Source organism: Elgaria multicarinata, chromosome 6 (genome assembly GCF_023053635.1).
Source record: "Elgaria multicarinata webbii isolate HBS135686 ecotype San Diego chromosome 6, rElgMul1.1.pri, whole genome shotgun sequence".
Lineage (NCBI taxonomy): Eukaryota > Metazoa > Chordata > Lepidosauria > Squamata > Anguidae > Elgaria > Elgaria multicarinata.
Genome location: NC_086176.1, coordinates 35490279 through 35506717, shown reverse-complemented (window position 1 = coordinate 35506717; position 16439 = coordinate 35490279). Strand labels below are relative to the sequence as shown.

The 16439-nt window shown below is 43.7% G+C and overlaps 1 protein-coding gene across 1 annotated transcript in view; it reads left to right on the top strand.

Moving 5' to 3' along the window:
- Nucleotides 1-11953, top strand: part of ADAMTSL1 (ADAMTS like 1) — a 136979-nt gene extending 125026 nt beyond the window's left edge. Inside the window, exons 18-21 of the mRNA XM_063129227.1 lie at nt 2790-2997; nt 8015-8124; nt 8947-9167; nt 10600-11953. Coding sequence (XP_062985297.1) covers nt 2790-2997; nt 8015-8124; nt 8947-9167; nt 10600-10706 — 646 coding nt within the window. The 3' untranslated portion in view covers nt 10707-11953. The remainder of the gene's footprint in view (nt 1-2789; nt 2998-8014; nt 8125-8946; nt 9168-10599) is intronic.
- Nucleotides 11954-16439: the final 4486 nt, after the last annotated feature.

Below are 16439 nucleotides of genomic sequence, written 5' to 3'. Positions count from 1 at the left end.
GTGTAGTGGCTAAGGTGTTGGACTGGGAGTTGGGAGATCATGGTCCTAGTCTCCACTCGGCCATGGAAACCCACTAGGTGACTTTGGGCCAGTCCCAGACTCTCAGCCCAACCTACCTCACAGGGTTGTTGTTGTGAGGATAACATGGAGAGGAGGAGGATTATGTATGCCGCCTTGGGTTCCTTGGAGGAAAAAAGGCGGGATATAAATTAATCATCATCATCATCATCATCATCATCCAACCTTCACCAACCTGGGTCCCTCCAGATACTTCAGATCACAACTCCCATTAGCCCTGGCCAGCATAGCCAATGGTGAGGGATGATGGGAACTATAGGACAAAGCATGTGGAGAGACTCAGGTTGGAGAAGCCTGGTGTAGACATTGCTGAACTAGATGGACGAATGATATAAAACAGCTTTTTGTGACCTCAGAAACATAGCCTGTGATTTTCTGACAACAGCAGCAACATCAGCAGGACTGCAAAGAATAATAATTTTTAAAAAAACAATCAGGATCAGCTCAGAGTGGCCACCATGGAAATATCTCCTATTTTTTATTACTTTTCCATAATGTTTCACACACCTCTGCTTTAGGCAAAGCATCTCTGGATGGCCAGCTGAACCATAAGGAACAGCTGGGACCGGGAGAGTTCGTGAAATCTGAAACATGCTCATTAATATCAGCAAACGTCTGACCTGCTGATGGGAATACTTCTGCAGGAATGATTTATGCACATTAGCCCCTTCCTAAGATGCAGCACCGCCCATGCTGCTTTCCTGACTCCCAAGAAACTGCTGAAATGTATATATGTTTAGAGACGGAAAGAGGTCAGAAATGCTGGGCTGAAATTTACAAGGGGCAGAAAAGCTGTAGATATGACACAAAGAAGACTGGGGGCGTGGAGGAGTGTATTTCCTTTTTCTTTGCAGGACATTTTACTGTTGTGTTTTCATGGATGTTTGGGGCAACCTGGTTAGCAGGGCAAAGATGCACACAAAGAATGGCTCTTCCTGCTTGGTAGTCTAAAGCAGCCTCCCCCAAGCTGGTGCCCGCCCATTCTGTTGGACTACATCTCCTATCCATTCCCTGCCAGCATGGCCACTGAGTTGGACTCCCTCAAGAATGGAGCGGGGGGGGGGGAGTATTTACAATAGCAACTTACCTTGGCTCGGAGAATGCAAAATATGTTTACTAGAAAAAACTATACAGCTGCTGTTTATTATGTTAGCCTCTGAAACCTCCTGCTAAAGGCTGTGGAAAGATTAGCAGAATGCCCCAGCATCAGCAGCAAGCTGGAACCAAGGGAACAAACCAACTCTAAATCATTACCTTTAATAGAGGTGATGATTTAGAGAGATTTAGAGAGATTACCATATCTCCCTCCCTCCCTCCCTCCCTCCCTCCCTCCCTCCCTCTCTCTCTCTCTCTCTCTCTCTCTCTCTCTCTCTCTCTCTCTCTCTCACACACACACACACACACACACACACACACACACACACACAGGAAGGCTGAAGGGTTATTGCGCTAGTTTTATATCTGGAATCTTCCAGTAGGGAAACTGGGTATTCTGGATATATTTCACAAAAATAGTTCAATGAATATAATAATTTCTATTCTTGGCCTGTCAACCTGGCAGAAGCCTTGACGGTTATAAGAACTAGCAGTGTGCCCAAAATTTGTATTTCCTAGGGCATTTTGTAATTGACTAGAAATGAGCATGGGCTGAAATGTTTATCTCCAGCTGTCATTTTAATCCAAGCAGGAGAAGACCTTAGGTCCTCTTTCCTTGATCCATTGCATCCCATATGCCTCCTTCCAGACCCCTTCCCAATCACTCTCCTCACCTCCACGGCTGCTCCAGCAGCAAGTAATGAAGGGAAAGATTTCCCTCCGCTCTTTGATGCCTGGCATGCTGCTATGGCGTTTTTTTATTTTTATTTTTTTCTTCTGTCATTTCCCCAGTCCTACTAACATGTGGTGGTAGCACTCAGAAAAATACATTTGCCACTGTTCCTTATACCTGATATGCTGCCGCCCTCAAGTATGCAGATAACGGGAGAAGGAGGAATTCAATCCTGTCATGCTCCCTCAGTCTGAATTGAGCTCAGAATAAACCAAGCTATTTCCAAAGTTTTCATACCCCCGAGTTCTAAGCTTGGCTGGGAGTGTTCTACCCATCGCTACTAAGAACATGGTTGCATTGCAGTGCCTTTAGAATACAGAGAGACAAGGAAGACCTGCAACAAAATGTTTCCAGCCAACCAGTCAACCTTGCCCTCTTCTTAAATAATATAAGCTGTAAGGACCAGAGCAGGGTATTCAACCTTCCCACACCCAGTTTTCTTTCCAAATAGCAGTTAACATTTTGCGACTACTGAAGCATTCTCAGTTCTTATCTGGCTGATTTTGGGGCGGGGTGGGATTTTTGGGGCGGGGTGGGATTTTTTCCCCTTTGGGTTTTCCTTTAAAGGGTTGGTGTTGGTGTTTTTTCTGTACTTATTCAAACCTTGGCATTCTACCAAGCATATCGATACCTCCCTCTTGTTTTTCACTGGCCCCATTTTTGCCCCATTTCCCTAAGCCTGTGTTTGTTATTAGAAGGAGCTTCTTCTCAGTCCCACTGGAATTTTGTAGAAGTTGAAAGTGAGAAGTCTTTATTAGGATGGGAGCCAAGTAGACTAAAATGGTGCTATTTTGAAAGGAAGAGATGGGTAATTTTGGGATATCACTGTGGCTCTCTCATGGTTATCCACCAGTAATTCTACCCTGCCTTATCCTTCCATTAGGTGGATGGTGACATCTTGGTCCCATTGTACACAAACCTGTGGTGGAGGGATCCAGACCCGGCGGGTGACATGTCAGAAACTGACAGCTGCAGGCAACTCCATTCCCATGTCCAATGATTTCTGTGCTCAAGTTGCCAAGCGTCCTGTAGATACTCAGAGCTGTAACAGACAGCTATGTGTGGAGTGGGCGACTTCTGCCTGGGGGCAGGTAAGTACATGCAGCCATCATTAATCATTTGTGATGCTGAGAAGACCAAACACCGCCCCAAAAAGCCCAATACATATGAGTTTTTTTCTACTAGATGGCTATGCGCAAGTCATAATCCCGGTCTCACCCATTTATAAAATCTTGGTAACTTGCCTCAACCTTGTTGTTATTATTATTATTTACAATATTTATATTCCAGAGTGGTGAACATAGGTATAAACAGTTAAAAGAAAGAAGATTTTAAAAAGCAGATTAAAATTGTTCAATTTAAAAACAAAGGAACCAGAAAAAGGAACCAGAATCAGTTGGGGAAGGCTTCTTGAAACAGAGTTGTTTTCAGGAGGCACTAGAAGCAGCGTAGGGTTACTTAAGGACAAGAAAAATAAAGATTTTAAAAGTATGTTTTGCATTTTTAAAAGTCTGGTGAATATTAGTAATAATAATAGCATTTAAGCAAAATAATGCATGCATGTTACTGTCATTTTTGGTGCCCCCAATATGTTTCCCCCTTCCTTCCTCCATAAGTACAGATAATTTTTAGTGACTCTCAAGAAACCACACACTTTAATGGATGTTGATTAATATAAGCTAGGAAGGAAAATTAAGTTTAGCAAAACCAAGCAATATCTTAATACAATTAAATAGTCGTATGACTGCATTGTCTCCAATATCCACTTAGTTACTGAAAATGATTACGGCATGGTAAGCCAATTTGGAAGGAAAAGCAAATGAAATACATATTATGTCAGGCAGGTAGAGACAATGATACTCAAATAGTAATGTTTGCCCTATGATTCCTGCTATAACCATTTAGACTATTGATTCTCTGGTTAAAAGACAGTGTCTGTCTATTACACAGCATGCAATGTTGACCTGCCACAATGAGGGCAAGAGTAGCCTAACCTGAACTGGCTGGTTGCATCAAGAATGATTGTAAGGTATCCTATGGCTTCCAGAAAAAATAGATCCGTTGCTTTCAATTAGCTGATTTAAACACGCACACGCACACACGAAAGAAATCACTACTTTTGTGTATTTTGGAAAACGTTCACTCAAGCGTTGATTGAGTTATCATGCCACATTTATTCGTAAGGATCTGATCTCTCCTTAAGCAAATTGTCCAATTTGTACTTGCTCTGGAATTTCAGGTAAGGTTTATGTCATGCATGCTATCGTACAGTTCCCTCGGAGGGGTGGCTGTTAGTTTATATCATCCTATGATGTCATATCCAGGCTCAATTATCAAACATTGCATGAATTCATCTGTTTCAGGCTGACCTTTTGGCTTTCTAATATAATATTTCTTGATCCAGAGAGAAGGAGGGGGGAGTTTCTCAGGCACTATGTAAGCTTATACAACTCCATTCCCAGGCAGGACTACAAATTGATTATTCTGATTACAATTAAGAACAGATTACTGGCCATGGATCAATGACATTTTACTATTGTATCATGAGTTCACTCAAGGGGACATCAGGTTCCTATTGGCCAAGTTCAATGATTACCTTTCCTAAAGTGCAGTGGAAAATAAGCAGATTCCTTTGTCCTCTGAAAACAGACCTCCCCTTCCCTCACTCCTGTCTCCTATCATTTAGTTTTGACATAGATCTTATGGTGGCCCAAACAATGGGGGATTTCATGCAGTCATTTCTCAGAAAAGTTGAGCGTGTTCACTGAAACTTCAATTTTTCTCACTTTTGTTTGTAGCGGAAATATTTTCATAGTAAGGATTTGAAATCTAGAGGGATTTCAAAAGCTGTTTGTGAGGCAGGCTGCTTACAGTGCTGGGCAGGGGAGTCAAAAGTCTTTTGGGGTGTGCCTTGGTCCTGCTTGAGCATCCCTGAGGTCGCTCTTTGGGAAGTAGCCTTAGCATACTTCTGCTATGTCCAACCAAAAGGCAGGCATGGATCTAGATAAGTGAGGGTTTCTTATGTTAACGCTAAGGCTCTATTGTTTGGTGAAAGTCCAAAAGAATAAGGAATATCTCCTTCGCTTTCTGCCCCTCTGGTTCTCTAGTTTTCTCTTTGTCCTCACAACTGTTAGGAATTCTGGGGTTTGAACAACGAATCTCATCGTCTAGCCCAGTGTGCTAGCAGGTATTGCTTATGGACCTGAGAGCCTTCTCCCGGCACAGAAGGTAACCGTGTACAACATTGACATCAGGGATTGGCAGGCAGTATGAAACCTCTGGATTGGCCAGGCCATACTCTAGCCTGGCCCTGACAAAAGCCTTCCTGCAAACCTTGTCAACTACCAGCAGTTTCATTGCCTGCTCACTAATTGCTGCTTCCTGCCTGCCAACTTAAGAGCTTGGATGTCCCGTTTTCTTCTAGTTCATCACTCACTGACTGACTGTGAACTAGCAAATGGTGGCGAGGCAGAGTCCATGATGAGAAGTGGTTTCTGAGACCAAAGGAAGCTCCTAATAATCTGGGGGTAACAGTATGTCAGAATGCCCTGCTGCTGCCACCACTTAAATGTATGTCGTATCCCACTGTCCTTTCCTCTGGTGCTTAGTTATCCCTGAGAAAGAGTATGATGATGCTCCAATACATCCTTGTAAAAGGCCATCTCAGCTGCATCTCTTTGACTTATAGCATCAGGAGCCAATCAAAGACAACAGAACTCTGCCCAATCCATGACCGAGAAGGAGTAACCACACCTCCCTTTACTAAATCAAAAGCCTCCATTCTTTCTAGTCCTTGCTGATCTAACACCCGCATTCTGTCTGTGGAACATACACCACTGGAGGAACAGGATTTCAATGTCCTCTCCTCCCCCAGCAGCACCCCATGCGCCCTCCACATCTCTTCCCAAAGGTCCCTCAGGAGAGAGGACAAGGGGATGCACAAGTCCTCTTCCATCAGTGTTATCTGTTCCACAGGCAGAACAAGGAAGTTGGACCCAACCTCTTGTGTTGAGCAGTAGTCCCATCTTGTAGCACTATCTCTAGCAAAGCAAAGCCTTAGAGAAGATGCCTGACTCGATGATATATAAAATGTGTTATCACGTTTGCAAATTTCAATTTTAGCTGTGAACAGCACTGCAGTGCAGAAGAGGGGGAGGTAATCCTTCCCCTCTCACCATTTTATCTCCCCCTCCCCCTATTTTGTCCTAATAGCAGCTTTCTTGCTATTAGGGGAGGGGGGGTATTTTCATCAGGAAAATGGTACAAGGGGAGTTAACCCTCCTATGCCATTTTCTTAGTGAGAATTAGCTGTATCGGTGCCTCTGCAGCATCTTTTAAATTAAAGACACAAATATGATCACATATTTAATTGATCGTCTAGTTTAGCCCTGACTAATCAACCTTTAGAAGCAGATTCTGTTCAGGTCTGATGTCAGGATGACGTTCCAGCAAGAAGGAGATAATATTTGGCAATGAATTGTGAAAATAGCAGAAGCACAAACAATATATTTCCACTGCAAAGTTGTTTTGTTTTATTTTTATGCTCAAAAATTTACTAATGTTGAGGTGTCAAAAAGAAAAAAAAGTTTCTCATAACCATACACCACAAAAAAAACCTGTATAACCTTCAAAGTATCTAAGCAAAGATCTTTCTCATTTTAAAGTAAAAGTATACAACATGATGACATGCACACATACCCTCAATAGTTTATTCAGACAGATCTGTATTAGGTACACTGGGGGGAAAATTCCTTGGATATCTATGGACAGCCCTCCCGAAACTTTTTTATCTACTCATCCCTTCTAAGTCCCCTGGAGTATTCTTTACTTTAGTAATCCACGGTTTCCTCCTCCATCTCCTGGCTCCATTGAGACATTTCAGGATTAATGTAACCTAGCACCAAGCACTCATAATATGTCATAGTATAAACAGGGGAGGAGGGATTAAGCCCCCAAACACAAGTGACAGGTTTATTCCTGCAGTCGTAAGTGAAAATGTCTTCAGTCTTTATGAGAGCCGATTTGCTACATTTGCTACGTTTCCAGGACTTAAATTAATCATCTCATGCTTTTCAATTATTCATCTTTAAGAGAAATACGTCTGCCCTGATTCTGTCTTATTAACCGTTTGCCTATAAATTATGATAAGCATGAGTTGTAAAATGTCCAGCAGAAGGGATAGAGTGACATTTCCTGTGTGGATCGCAAGTTTCAGGCTAGCAAAAAAGAGAGGGAGGGAGGGAGAGAGAGAATGAACTTTTCATTCATTCTAAAGAGTTGAATTTGTCACACTACGCCAAGGGTAGGCAACCTGGTGTCCTCAAGATGATTTAGACTACAACTTCCATAAGCCCCAGGCCAATAGTGATGGATTATGAGATTTGTAATCCAAAATATCTGGAGGGCACAAATCTGCTACCATTCTGAAATTTAACACTTCACCATTACATTGCATGTGTTCAAGTATGCAGATCCCTAGCAAAAGACTGGGTGCCTCAAGATGCATTGTTCTTTTTGCTTTACTGCAAGAAATGCACAATATATCTTTCTGCGCCTGCAGCTCAGTCAACTTGTGATCCACCAACCCAAACCCATGTGGGCACTTACATATAGCCAAAATAGGGGATGCATTTGCATAAAATATGCTGATTTATATGTATAGATGCCAATTGAGAGAGAATGACAACCATTTCAAGAAAAATACAGTATAGCCCACCATTTAAGGGAAGACTGGGACCAGCGGAACTGTGTGCCTTGCTCAGCCTGCTGCCCAGATGAGAACTGTTGATGGGCAGCTTCATAGAGCCCCTGCTCTTCTTTCTTATCGTTCTTTATATTTAAACTGGACTTGGACTGGACAGCCCTTGAAATAAGAGGACATATTCAAATAGACGACTGTCCCCTGTAAAGTAGGACACATGTATCATCCACTTATTGTGGCCTACCAAGTGCTTGAGAATGCCCCTGTTTTACAATCCCTGACAGGCAGCAAATACATTTCTCAAGTCCTGATGGGCTTCCATATATGACCAGTAAGTTGCATTTGGCTATGTGGATAACGCAGCAAAGGCCTATCCTACTAAGTGTCCTGGTTTTCTTCATTTACAGTGTAATGGGCCATGTGTTGGATCTCGCCTGGCAGTACAACACAGGCAGGTTTTCTGCCAGACCAGGGATGGGATATCTGTACCTTCTGAGCAGTGCAGTTCCCTTCCAAGGTAAGCCCCAATGATAATACTTTTAAAAATTGAAACGCTGTGGGCCATATTTGTATTCCTCTGTGATGTGAAACATGTTAGTTAGTTATACATAACGTTATTACCCCTCTGTCCAAGAGGAGAAAGGTTCAGTGAAATTAAGATTTAAAATTCAAGGTACACATGATGTTATGTCATATTCACCCATATAACTGATGTTACAGCAGACTGAGCACAGGGGGATCATATTTATTTTGCAGAAAAGTCCTGTTAGTGGGAGCCAGTAGGAATCTAGTGTCATAGGAAGAAAGCTATTACTTCAGTACTAGTGATGTGATTAATAAATGGGGGCATATGAATGTGGCGAACAAACTTTACTGGATGCCGAGTTCCCCCACTTAACAGGGTGCAATGAATTGTCAGGGTGAGCAGGCCAGCAACGATGGGAGAAAGGCTGGTAAAGAGCAGCTGCCCAGCTGCAGCAGGAGCGCAGAACCAGCATGCCTTTCCCCAATGGGGTGTAGAAAATGCATAGACTGTGATAATGGACATAGAAATCAGCTTCCTGTGAATCTCAGCTAATCATTTTATGAAGGGCAGGTTTCTAGGCCTTATATAAAGGTAGCAGAATAAATTATGCAAAATCGGACCAAGCTTTTTCATAGTACAGAGTACACATATCTCTGATGACTGATTTGTCAAGACACAGAACTGACCCTGGTTTGATTCCCATTTGACCAATCTAGGGTCAGTTTTATGAAAGACAAGACATATACAGGTGTTGTTTTTAAGAGCATTTCTACTTTTCTGTTTTAGCTTTTTCTCTCTTCTTTTTGCCCAAAGGCCCTTAAGCACGCAGAACTGCTGGACAGACACTTGTGGCGTACACTGGAGGGTCAACTTGTGGACTCTGTGTACGGCTACCTGCGGGAACTATGGCTTCCAATCAAGACGGGTGGAATGTGTGCGAGTGCGCACCAACAAACCTGTGCAAGAGCACTTCTGCGCCTGGAGACCAAGGCCTGCCAACTGGCAGCGCTGCAACATCACCCCTTGTGAAAATAGTACGTCTTTTGGGGTTAGCACTGTGGTCAATGGGAAAAGCTGCTGCCTCATATGTCAGTTTGTAGGGCTGACTCACGCTTCGCCCTCTGCAGGTAGCCACAGTCAATGAGCATGTCATGATTTCACCACTCTGCTGCTTCCCCAGATTTCTAATCAGATTATATGTGATAAAATTATCACGGCAGGACATTGCAAAGGAAATGTAAACCATGCACCATGGCCAAAGTAAATGGAGTTCTGTTGACATCTTTATGGAACAGTAATTAAGAGAGGCCACTATCATAGGCTAATCCTAGATGAAATTCCCAGGTTTTTGTGGCTTGGAATATGTCGGGATTTTTAGATATATATATATATATAAAAAAAATAAGGCATTAAGATATTAAAGATCTGTATAATCGTTTGCTCATAGCTGCCTTTTCCTATGGGCCTCCCCTCACCAGATAACTGTAGAAAAAGCTGGTCTTCCCTGCACTTTACACATGCACACATGGGGTAACTGTAGCTCCTGCAAACACATTGTTGCGTTGTATTTATTTTCACTGCAAGTGGTTGGGGCTACAAGATTCCAGTGCTCTCCATCAGCTGGTGGTGAGAGAGAATTCAACAGTGCCCTCATTAGTTTCTCGCTTAACCTGCTTAGCCATTCCTGGGCACCATTCAGCATTTGGGGGATGGGGGCGGATAGTAGAAATTGGCTAATAATCCTGCTGACTGACTAGTACTAAGTAGGGTGACCATATTTGGGAAACCAAAAAAGAGGACACCTAGTGTGTGAGGGGGGAAGCAGCTTTCTGAGTCCTGCAGAAAGTACGTTATTCCCCCGCCACCTTAAAGAACCCGATTGGAGTGGAGGAGGGGAAAGGATTTCATTCTGCACCACCACCATCCACTCCAATTGGGGCCTTTTCTATAATGTCCACGAATGACCCACTTTCCCCTTTAAGACCTCAATTGGAGCTCGGGGTGGGCGAATGATGTGCCTCAAGAAAGCATGTCATTCCCTCCTGCCATGCTAATGGCAGCCTTAAAGAGGAAGGTGTGTCATTCCAGGACATTATTGAAAATTATAGAAAATCCCCCCTGACACCATGGAAAGAACAAAAACCAGGACAAATCCGGGGAAATCCTGACAGTTGGTCAACCTAGTAGTAAGAATGGCCCGGGCAGCCCTCCCTCATGCACATTGCTGCTGCTCCTTTCCTTGCTCTCCATCCAAGGGTCCATAAATAGAACTGTGGAAAGCAAGGCCCAAGAGGTACCTTGTGTTCAAATATTGCAATTGTAGCAAAATGAGGGTATGGGAAGAGAACCCAGAGCCATGCCAGCTCTAAAACTATCCAGCAAGTGTGATTTAAGGTAATGGTGTTTTCACTCTGCCCTTTAAAAAACCATTCATTCTTCTCTTTCCCGTTTCCACCCCACCCCCAGTTGAGTGCAGAGACACCACCAGGTACTGTGAGAAGGTGAAGCAGCTGAAGCTCTGCCAACTCTCACAGTTCAAATCACGCTGCTGCGGGACGTGTGGAAAAGCATGAAGGCAGCAGCGGAAGAACGATAGGATGAATTTGGCACCCACCGGCCTTGCTCTGCTTTGCTATTGAGAAGAGCTCCTTGAGAGAAGGAAAATTGGAAATAGAATTGCCTCGTCTTCCATTTTATTTATTTATTTTTTCCTCTCTGTTTTTCTTTATTCTTTTTAAGAAATCCCTTTTAACTGAGTTTTGTTTTTAAAAGACTTTGACAAGGTTTCCCTTCTGATGGGGTTGGGAGACAGAAATGCAGCAAGTCACAGTTCATTATGAGGGTGGAGGCCAAAGGAGAGGGAGAGAGGAAGGGTGGGAGAGGAGAGAGCGAGAGAGAGAGAGAGAGAGAGCAAGCAAGCAAGCAAGCATCAGAAATGGACCTCCCCAGAAGACTTCAAGGTTGACACCGCTGGACTGAAGGAAGATGCTGAGCAAATTGTCTCCAAACGCCAGGCTAGATTACCAGTATGTGAATCAGAGTGAGACTTGACACACACAAAAGCAGTGCTTAAGGGGGGAAAGGAAGTTATCAACTTCGGCAATGCAATTGGGCCTGGAATGCGTGCAAACATGAGGTAAATACAGTTGGCTGTTTACCAGGTAGCAGCTTACCGTAGCATGTGTGCCACCACTTGGGAACCTGGTCATCTGTAAAGTCCTACTACTGGGTGAATAGATTTTTACCACAGATCCTCATCCAGCCAGAAATACAGGGGAGTAGGGGAGTAGTAAAATCCTTCTTGCCATTTTGCAGGATGCTATAAACAACCAACTTCCCAAGTGTTATTTGCCCCCCCCCCTTGGTAAGCAGTTGCTAGTATTCATCCATAATGCATTGTGTGTCTGTTGCGTTACAACCAGGGGTGTCACGCTTTTTGTCATGCTGAAAACATTGCAACAAATTAAGCTCCATTTTTAAATATGTGGCTGGAATGGAGACAGGGAACAATTCAAAGAGCAGATCCTTATATTCTCCAATCAAAAACATAGTCTCAGAAGAAAAGGTGCATGTAGAGCTTCTCTACATTAAGCAAAACTCCCGCACCCTTACCGGGCTTTCTTCTTCCAGAGCCTTTTCGGGTTTATGATGAACTCTTTTAGATGGCAAACATGTGGTTTGGAATTGGAAACCTCCTTTCTCAGCAATGCTCTATATGTTCAATGAAACACACCATCTAGGGGCTGTATTATAGCACTGCGCTGGCATGGCAGACTGCCAATATGCCACATTAATTTTTATTTCAGTTTATCTCCAATCTTTTTTATGCAGGAGACATCCTGGAGGTTGATGACATTGTGTAAAGGTCTTGCAATTTCCATGACTGACCAATCAGAACCATGCAACAAATTGCTCATGTAGAGGCTAGCACTGTTGTCACTATAATCCATGTGTAGTACAATAGACTCCTACATGCATAGATGCCAATGACCTACTTTACACATGATGCCATCTAGGATAGCCAGGTGGCCTACTTTGCAGAGGACAGTCTTCTTTTTAAAGGCAGCCTTTGTTTGAATAGCTCGGCAGTCCAAGTCTATTATCAAGATACAGAACTATAAGATGAGAGCAGGGACCTAGAGGTTACCCATCAACAGTATCTGGACAGCAGACTGAGCAGGCACATAATATCTATTTAAATTACAGTAATTGTTTCTAAATTTGCATCTTTACATAAATAACATATGCCAAAATTATGCAAATCAGCAGCCTCTTTTGTTCTCTTTTAGGGTGATGCATTTCCTCTTTTTTGGCCACACTTGCAATACTGTGCAAATAAAAAGGGGGGGGTGGTATTTACACATTCAGACCAGATGGAATGTGACATTAACTACACTTCCTTCTCACATAACGCAGATCCCACTAAAAAAGGACTGCTGATCTGAGTGGCTCCTAAGTCACGCCAATGAAACTTGGTGCAGCCGGTATGCCTGCACAGTGCCCTATTGCAGCCTTCAGGGTCAGGTCCAAAAGTGGAAGAAAAGAACAAGTTACTTCTTGTACTATTGCTGGGATGCTTATGAGGCACTATAGGATAGCTCCAATGGGCAGGTATTTTTAGCCGTCTAGTGGATTTATGCATCTAGCCCTGAGTGCTGAGCTTCTTCAAGTCAGTGGGAATTAAGGAAATCCAGAAAAAAATCCTCAAGTAGTTGGGGAAATGGCTTTGTGTTGCAAATCTGGGATCTACGCTTCCTCAGGGTGGGTGGGGTGGGGTCTCCAGTTCTGGGGGTTTAGTTGAGCACCAGATCTATAAAAGCGCTTAGCTGTGCCTCAGGTGTCTCTTGCAATGGGGCCCATAGCTTCCGCTGCAGCAATAAAACACAGTTCAAGTACTGAAGGTAACAGTGACAGGTTGCAGCTTTTATTACTTGTGTATTTTAAAGCAAGCCTGGAAGTTTTCTGGTGAGGTCAGCATCAGGTCCATCAGATTAAATTGCCTCCTGTTTTGGGTCAGTCCAAAATGTGTCTGGCAGGGAATATGCTCTCTCTTCAGATAGGTCTCGGAGCTATTGTGTTGCTATGAATCAATGCAACCTTTATTTAAAGAGAAAAAAAGAATGTCTTTCTATGTATGTAAATGTATCTTTTGTGTATATTTATTAGAATTTCTTGTATAAAAAGTGCAATATGAATAATTGTACATTATGTTGTCTGTCCAGATGAGACTATTTCGGGGAGAGCTTTTCTGTTATCCCTCTGCGGTGTGTTTTTGTAATATCCATGATGATGTATTCCTCCCTTGCTATTTTTAACAGCACTTGTGTTTAACCTTGATTCAGTGCATACAGAGTAAACTGCAACACGGGGGGGGGGTGCGCAGAGGGGGCTTTTAAACTGCTGAACAGGTAGCTATAAATAGAAGAACAGGTAGATTCTTGAATAATAACGAGACCTTGCGCAGAAGGTCAGCCTTCAATAGCTAAATGCCTTCAGACGATCACCTGTTTGATAGTCACCGTGGGATAATAACTCTGTTGAAACCATCTTCTGAGAGGTGAGGTGTCTCATCCAACCTTCTCTGTGGGCTTGAAGTGCATGCATGAGGCTCTCTCCCCTGCTCACTTAGGTGTAGAGGGAAGCTCCATGCACACATCCCTTCCTTGCCCCCCCCTCCATTGATGTGAATGGGGAAGCCCTTGCGGCCCGGGGAACTCCAGATCGACAGTAGAGGGGCCAAGCCCACAAGGGATCTTTGGATTGGAGCAAAGTGGTGCGGTCCCGTTCCCACTGAAATCAATGCCTGTACCATCATTGTTCATGGTGCTGGATTGCACCTGAGGGCTGGCTAGGCCACGCTGCCCCCTTTACACACCATGGCCATGATCCTCTGCACAGAGACACTTGCATTAAGTCCCAATGAGACTTACGTGCTTCTAACTGTGCAAAGGCTTGCAGCCTATGAATGTAATTTCAAATGTTTGTCTGATGAACTGTAACTTGATAGCATCCGTGTAAGTTTCTTAAGGTTGACAAATATTACAGGAGGCGGCTTCCCTCCCCTCAAAAAAAAAATATTTTTTTTGTACAAATAATGCATCTTATTTATTTAATTTCTCTTGTCTGACTGGTTCTTTATCAACCCGCTGGAGCCCTTGGAATTACAAAAGGCTCAGATTTCATTTCTTTCTTATATCTTATGATAATGGTTAAGTCTCTTACAGTGCAACCCTATTTGTAGCTACTCAGAGGAAGGTCTCATTGAGCACAATGAGACTTGCTCCTGGATAAGTATGTATAGGATTCCAGCATTGAAGTCCTTTTTTATATATATATAAAGCCCTGTACAGAAGCGCTGTAAAACACGTAAGTGAGGGGGTTCGAATTGCACCTCCTGGCCCCAGGCTCTTGCCATGCCCAACTGCTAATGAGAAATGTAGAGCTGGAAGGAATCTCAGATGTCATTAGTCTAACCCCCTGCCAAGGTAGGAAATCCACTGCTACAACATGCTTGATGGGTACCCAAAAGGAAAGTCCACCACCTCTCAAGACAGTCTGTTCCATTGTCATGTTTAAAGCCCCATCACAGAATCCTATGCATATACATCCCAATTAGGGAGTCCACCTCCCGAAGTCCAAGATGCACATACAGAGCCAGTGCACATTGGAGTGTGCGCGCACGCACACACACACACAGAGGCTTCTGTTTAGACGGGATCATATGTATGTAAAGATGGGGTGCAGTGAAGGGAGCAGAACCAGTGGAGGCAGCCATGGAACTCACCATCACAATCTATATAGCCTATTTGAAATGCCTGTACAGGGCTGGTGGGATGCTGGCAGCTGTAGGGCAACACTACTTGAGGTCACCAGATTGGGGAGGGTTGCTTCACACCCTTTACAGTTGGGTTGCTAAGTCACAGAGGTCCACACTAGGCTTGCACTTTAAATGAAGGGGAGGAAAGGGTTAAATTTGTCCTTCATTCCTGCTGAGAACCCAGTCATTGTCACTCCACACAAGCTGATCTTATTTACTTTAAAAAAAAAATGTGAGAGAAGTGCAAATAATTTAATCCAGTTACCACACAGGCTACCACACTGTGGTATCTAATTACAACCACTCACACAGCCTCACTATAAAGCTAAATTTCTACCCCCTCTCTGCCTCCCAACAGGATCTGCGGAGATTAGTGTGATGATTTCATAGGAACGTAGAAGTTGCCTTATACTGAGTGAGACTAGGGGTCCATCAAACCCAGTATTGTCAACTCTGACTGGCAGCCATGTCTCCCCAGGGTTTCAGGCAAGGTTTCCTCCTAGCCCTACTTGGAGATGCCAGGGATTGAACCTCGGATCTTCTGCATGCAAAGCAGGTGCTCTACCATTGAGCTACGGTCCCTTCTGGGCTGCAAAACATTGGCCAGAGGTTTGCTTCTGGTGGACCAACCTACTTTTTCACCACATGTGCAGTCATATTTCCAGCTCTGTAGGCCTGGCTTAGACTTATGCTTTGGGTTTCAGGTGCAATGCTGGCTTAGCATTTGGCCAACGGATGCATTTCAGTCACTGGCTGATTCTCTAACCCTAGGCCACCAGGAATCGGAACCCGAACTATAAGCGTGACCACTGAGGTCAAGAACACATAGGATGGCCCACCCTAACCCTAGCCATGGCAAATGAGATGCAGTGATGAGTGAAACCCTAATACTCCTCTGAGACCCTCTGCTTATAATTAGAAGGTGCCAAAAGACTTCGGCCCACTTGAAAACAAAAGTTGACTCACTGCAAATGTCCCTCTCTAATGCCAAGGTAATGTCTACAGGCCATCTTTTTTTAAAAAAATGGGGTTTTCCAAAGCAGCTTCCACTTGTCAGGCATGTGCTATTACATTCCTCTTGCAGTGGATTTACAAGAGAAGGGAGAGGGTTAGCACCATATGAAATGGCTTCTCACTTTTTTTTATGGCAGACTTGTCCTTTAAAGAATCGTTGCTGTGGAAACTGAAGGGGCGATTCCGTCCTGTGAGGTTTGCATTTGGCTGTGCTTTGAGACACACACAGAAAGAAAGAGAGAGAGGCAGGATCTACACTACGGCTTTAAAACGGTTTATAACAGTAGTGACAACTGTTGAGGCCCAGGACACACTCAAAACACTTTCAAAGTGTTATATCCTGCTTAGTGTAGATCTGGCCAGAGAGAGAGAGAGATGGGAGGTGTGAGGGAAGACAAATGCCATATTTAAGCAAGAACATTTGGTGAAACTGGCTAGGCGTTTGCCATGAAATGGAGAGTCAATGGCCCCATGC